Raw genomic sequence first — 6,459 nt, 5'->3', positions numbered from 1 at the left:
TTCAAGTCATATGTTAAGCTATCCAGACATATTCTTTGCTTTTGTTTGAATCTGTTGTGAATTGCTATGGAGACAGACGTAAACAGATTGTAATTATGAGCTAAGCATTACAGAGGATTAGAGGACTTTTAGACGTGTAGATGGCTGAGGGTTTGATCACTTGTACCTTAGGTAATGTGAAGAATATCTTGCTTCCTAATCAATTATTTATTAATCTTTAATTATAGTATGATTGAAGACTTTTCAAATCCTGAACATGCCCTTCCGCATTCATTTTGTGTGGATACAAGTTCAGAAGTTTCTAGGTAAGAATTTTTGCGTACTCTATCATTTTAATATAATCATGTTTTACAAATAGATAAGAGAATGAAGCGAAATTTTTGAAATAATCACTAAACATTTTCACCAAAAACTAGGAGAATAAAGGGAAAGCAACATGAAGCATTAAAGAGCAAAATTAAAAAATTTTAAATCATTCCTTCAATTAAAAAATATATAAATTTTTTAAAAAAGTAAAATAGGTGCACATTTCTGACACCTTTAATGAAAAGATTTTCTTCTAACAGTTGTTTTAAAGACATACAGGAACTATTTAAGAACAGTGGGTATATTATGAAAAGATGTAGTTGCTCATTTTCAGCCTCTAACAGGTTTCTAATAGCATATAAAATGATTTTAATTTTTTTAGTTTAATTTAATTAGAATACAGGTTCATCCACTTCTATCTTTTGAATTTTTTTACAGAGCTTGAACAGTGTGTTTATTGTGTAGAAATCTTGCTGAAATAAGATAATATAGCACAGCTTTACTTTAGAAAAATTCTCCATAATTAGAATTTATCTTTTTGCCACTTGTTGCAAGCAAAGGCCAGTAAATTTGTCTTAAAATGGGCAAGTCAGTTCTAATACCTGTTTTTCATGGATTTGCCAAATAAAGTCTTATTACAGAGTATATTAGATACTTGATAGTAGGCAAATACTGCTGAAAGGGGATTTGTGTAAGCCCAAATAAATCTAAATGCAATTCAATATGTGCTTTTCTTTTTAGAGACAGTGGTCATTTTATTTGGATATAATGCCTAGTTCCTTACTTAGTGTATGAAATGGATTTGCTTAGAAAACATTGAATACTTGCTATGTTTAAGGAATCATCCCAAAACAATCATTTTATTAAAAAAATACTTACTTTGACTTGTAACTTTTATTTTTAAATAAGCTTTTTTTGGTTAGGATTTAATCATAAGTATGAACTGTGATTTGTTTGGAAATGAAATGTTCACAACACTGTTGTTTCACTTTAAATGATGATCAGCAGAAGTCTGCTGTACTTATTTCAGAATTAAACATTTTTTTAACCCATACGTTCCCTAGTTTTCTTAATTCCATTCTGGGTTATTAAATTTGGCCAAAAAAAATATTCTTAAGCCAAATTACATAGTCTGTACAGCTAATCAGAATTATTGCACATGTCTCAAACTCAGATGCCTGCAGGGACCAGGCAAATAAAATACATGTGTGTACTGTCTGGGTTGTAACACCATAGGGAGGGCACCGTGGCTGACTAGACAGTACATGTCCCTTAATGAAGGCATTCAGATGAATAACTGCTGATGACAAATGGATCTAATGGCCAAGGGGTACAGAGAGATAGGCTTTGGGTTTACATTTTCTGAAAACTTCCAGAAAGCCTTTAAAGTAGAAGAAAAAGTAGGATCAGAATATTCTGGTTATAGACATCTAATTTTTTTTTTTTTGATTTATGTGTAATTTGTATTTATATGCTTCCACATGTAGTGCACAGATCTCTGCATTTAAAGATAAATCTTCCTCAGTTCCACCTTTGGTGTCAAATGGAGTCGATGTTGCTTCACAGACACCTCTGCCAGCACCCCAGCAGACCCAGAGAAATGAACCCAGGGTTCGATTACCGGATTCTTCTGATTCTGTTAGGCAGATGCTCGAAGATGAAATGTTTAAATTAGTTCAGGTGAGCATATCTCCATATAAATAAGTAAATCTACACGTGAAATATATGTAAGGTTTTAAAATATGAACAGACTTCTAGAAACAGACAAGTTAAAATTAAATCGCAAGGCTTTTTCGGGCACTCTTATTCAGAAGTTCCTAACTCTAGGGCTAACTTTAGGCTGAGCTACTCACTTTTCACAGTGACTTCTTTGAGATGCAGAGCTGCACACAAAAGTGAAGTGGGGGATAATCAAAGCAGACCAGTGGACTCCTGTTCAAAGGTATCCAAATGTTATTTTCTAACACAGCCTGTCACATATTTCTTATCCTCAAACCAAATTTTGTTTCTGTTTGAAATTGTCAGCTGCATTTTAAAGTAACGTTCTCTTTAACTTCCATCATCTTTTTTTCACCTCGTTATCCTTTTTTCTACCAACAGTTTTAAATTATTTTCCTTTTCTGTTTCATTCCTTAAACATTAATTTCCCTCAGATCTAATCCTGTACTTATGTGTTCTACATTCACTTCCATATCCTTTTATGTGATGTGATATACTATTTTTATATTGGTGATACTCGATTTCTTTGATCTTAACAAGCCCTGATGAGAATACTTTTCCAGTATGTCCCACTGTCCCATGAAACTTACTGAAACTGACATTATTCTTATTCTCCCTGGTCCCTTCTTTTCCTTTTCCATTTAATAACACTATCTGTTTTACCAGCTTAAAGTTTTAGAAGCATTTCTCAAATTTGTTTTTGGATTACCTAGGGACTTTGCTGGTCACTACTCTGCATATTTAACAAATTCTCCAAATAATCCTGATGCACACAAAAGATTAAGAATCACTGTCATAGTCACCCTTGCCTTCTTTCACTACCCACATCCAGTGTTCGTCTATGCCCTCTTTCTTGTTTTGCCCACACTGTCAGTATAGCCACTTTTTATTTCTATAGCTGTAGCCAACCTTAGAGTCTCAGAACTTCATACTTCCATTATCTTATATATATATTTTCTATGACATTCTTTTTCAGATATTGTTTTAATACTCTATTTTCCTTTTTTAAATTTCAGGTGCAAATTTGTATACTCTATGTTAATAATATTGTTTTTAAAATACAAATAGTGAAAGGAAATACATGAGAAGTATCAGTACTAGTTATCTCTGGGGATAAGATTATGAATGATTTTTACTTTCTTTTTATGCTTTTCTATATTTTCTTTTGTAATAAGGATGTGTTTATATATATATTTTATATTTTATATATTTTATATATATTTTACATAAATATGTATTTATGTAAATAAAATATATATTTTAGATATATATTTTATATTTTATATATTTTATATATATTTTACATATATTATATATAATGTGTGTGTGTGTGTGTGTGTGTGTGTGTGTGTGTGTGTGTATATATATAAAATTGAAGGGTACCTATGTATTTTTAACCTTCAATGTTTCCTTGTTGGTTTGTTTTACCAAAAGCAAATTATTCTATTGTCTTGAAAGACTCCCCACCCAGCTTTTACCTTCCCTTTTTTCCCCACTGCATTTCACAAAATCATTGGTTCTCAGTGTGGTCCCTGGACCAGTAACATTAGCATCACTTAGATGTTAGAAATGCAGATTATCAAGCCCCCATCCCAGGCCTATTGAAATCAGCAGCTCTGGGAATGGGGCTCAGCAGAGTTCTTGAAATCCTCCAGGTGATTGTGATGTATGCTAAAGTTTGAAGACTGCTGCACTGCATATCTTCTCATTATAGCCGCTGTAAATTTCCTGTTCCGTCTAAACCAGTGCATATGCTAGTGGTTCCCAAGCTTTTTTGCACATTGAAATCACATGGTTATCTTAAAAAATAATAATCCTGGCTCCCATCCTGACATTCTGATTTTATTGGCATGGGGTGTGATTCGGCCATGGGGATTTTTTTAAAATGCTGCTCAGGTGGTTTTAATGTGCAGCACAAGTGGTCAACCACTTATGCATGCTTTTGCCTTTCACCTAGTTAGCCCTTCCATGGGAATTCCTCATTCTTTACCCGTTTGCTAATCTCTTCTATTTTCTTTCCTGAAAAATCTGTTCGTGACACACCCATTTTAGGAATTCTTTAATTACCCTCACCCCACTCCATCATATCACTCCTTTATGATCCCTGGGATGTTTATGTAAACTGCTTCACAATTGGTCCTAAATCTCATTTATGAGTTTATATTCCCAGCTGACAACTCCTTGAACACAGGAAGCTATTCTTTTTTCCCCTTTTTAAAAAAATCTCTCCCAGCTATGCTTCCTGCTCAGCATTCATGGGTCACACAGATATTAAGATAAAGGTATGACTATTGTGGAATACTCACATTGTTGTTGATTTCTTAGATTTTTTTCATTATATTTTAAGATGTTCCTTTAATTTTTATTTTATTATAGCTGCAACAGATCAACTTCATGAGCCTAATGCAAATAGTAGGATCATCCTTTGCTAATCTCCCAGATATACATCAGCTTCTACAGCAGTCTCAGACTATGCATTTGGCGGGAAGCCAGGTATCAAACCCTGCAAGAGGGAGTAGTGATGTTGAAGACGCCAGAAGAAATGTGAAGGAAAGATTTTCCATTAGACCTCAGTCCTTGGGAGGAGAGCACATGAGAGAGCCTGGCACGAACGGCCCACACTGCCCCAAAGGAATCGTGCAGTCTGATCAAAATAGTAATGGAAAGTCACAGGTAACTTGCATTTAAAAATACCATAAAGTTGTCCTAGTAGTTCAACTGTTGATTTTGTTATTTGAGTAAATAATATTTTTGGCAGTTACTATATTCCACCCCCCCCAAACATATTGAACATCATTTACAAAATAAGGAGTTTGTAATATATCCTGAGCTTACCTAGTAGCTTTTTTTCTTTTCCAGAATGTTCCACATGGGAGTGTTCCTTGTCAATTAGCAGGCCAGCCTCAAAATGGAGGATTACCTCCAGCATCTCAAAGCTTACCAAGCACTTCGTTATCTTCAGCTCCTGCTGGAAATACTCACCTCTACCTCTTGTCTTTATCTTCTGCCATTCCGAAGACACCTAGACTTATCCCAGCTGCAAAAGCTTTCAGACCTGGTGATGGTTTTCCTTTGCTTCAGTTTCAGCCTAAGCATGAATTTAAGCCTCTTTCCTTCCATACAGAAAGAGTTCCACAGGTTCCCTTCAGGCCTCCACCACAGCCAAGGGAGGCATGGGGATCATCTGATTCCTTGCATTCTCCTCTGCCACAGAGAGGAATGCACACTACTTCAGCGTCCCATTTGAATTTGAGCCAGTATGATACTGAAGCCATAAAAAAGGCAGTCGAGCAGAAGAAATGGGAAAAAACTGTAAATACGGAAATTCCTAAGCATATAAACTCGGATCAGTATATGGGACAAGAAGACTTGACACCTCAACAGGATTCTTCAATATTTGTGAAACCTGAAAAACTGTTTAATGTTAAGCCAGGACCCCTTGAGATATCTCCTCAGAATTCCTTTGGACTTCCGTTATTGCACCTGCAACTTAAACCTCCAAATGTATTTTCTTCTGTCTCAAGAGCATCAGTTACAGTTCCCTCAATACCTATCAGTACTGTAGCAGAAGAAAGAAAATACCCAAAGCTATTATTACTTCATTCATATCTGTCTCAGGAAAATATGGTAATGTTTTTTACAGGATGCAAAAGCACAGTTCTGTGTTTTTCATACTATAAATACTATACATTCAATGATAAGCTCTTATACATTTCTTTTGTAAAAGTAATTCTTCTGTTATTGAACATATAAAAATCTGGTTTAAAATAATCAGTATTTTAAAGGCTTTAGGTCCTTCTTGGGCATCAATACCAGAATTTGCTGCTCTTTCACACACATTTCTTCTACTTAGAGAAGAAATAAGTAGTAAAATAAAATGACCAGTACTGTTGTTGCGTGTGTGTGTGTGTGTGTGTGTGTGTGTGTGTCTCTAGAGAGAGGGCATTGTTGGAGGTGCCTAGAAATGGTAATACGATTGCCTGGAATCTTTTACAGGTTAAAGTTGTCAGATGGACTCAGGTCTATAAGAAGTTATGCATATTTAAAAAACAAATTATATATTTAAAACACAAAGATTGAATCTTAATAAACCCACCAACTCCTTTTCAAAGTTTTAACCTTTGATTTATGAAATTCAAATTGTTTAGGCTTTAATTTTCTAAGTCAGTAGTGTACCATCATAGGAAGGAAATTGAGTAATTCATTCTCTGGTGGTGCATTTTTTAAGATTTGAAGATAGTAATGGGGAAAAATGGTTATTTCCTTAGAAGAAATACTTACCATGCCTCTTTCCTTCTGAATATATAATGAACAGGGAAAAAATGGTTAACGCTTTGGAAAAGTACACTCTTTAAGAAGGATTTAAAGAAATTTTTTTATTAGAAGAGTATCACAAACCCCCATTAGCATCATGCAGCGTCAGTGGTTATCAAC

General features: G+C 34.6%; 1 protein-coding gene across 1 annotated transcript in view; it reads left to right on the top strand.

Annotated features, from left to right (window-relative positions):
* CUNH5orf42 (chromosome unknown C5orf42 homolog) overlaps positions 1 to 6,459 on the top strand; it is a 100,826-nt gene that overhangs the window by 51,265 nt on the left and 43,102 nt on the right. Inside the window, exons 30-33 of the mRNA XM_023524826.1 lie at positions 183 to 305; positions 1,794 to 1,986; positions 4,402 to 4,698; positions 4,885 to 5,652. Of these exons, the coding sequence (XP_023380594.1) occupies positions 183 to 305; positions 1,794 to 1,986; positions 4,402 to 4,698; positions 4,885 to 5,652 (1,381 nt within the window). The remainder of the gene's footprint in view (positions 1 to 182; positions 306 to 1,793; positions 1,987 to 4,401; positions 4,699 to 4,884; positions 5,653 to 6,459) is intronic.

The sequence above is a fragment of the Pteropus vampyrus genome, unplaced genomic scaffold (assembly GCF_000151845.1).
Source record: "Pteropus vampyrus isolate Shadow unplaced genomic scaffold, Pvam_2.0 Scaffold498, whole genome shotgun sequence".
NCBI classification, from domain to species: domain Eukaryota; kingdom Metazoa; phylum Chordata; class Mammalia; order Chiroptera; family Pteropodidae; genus Pteropus; species Pteropus vampyrus.
Note: the sequence above shows the minus strand (reverse complement) of the source record. Positions and strands in the feature narration are given on the sequence as shown.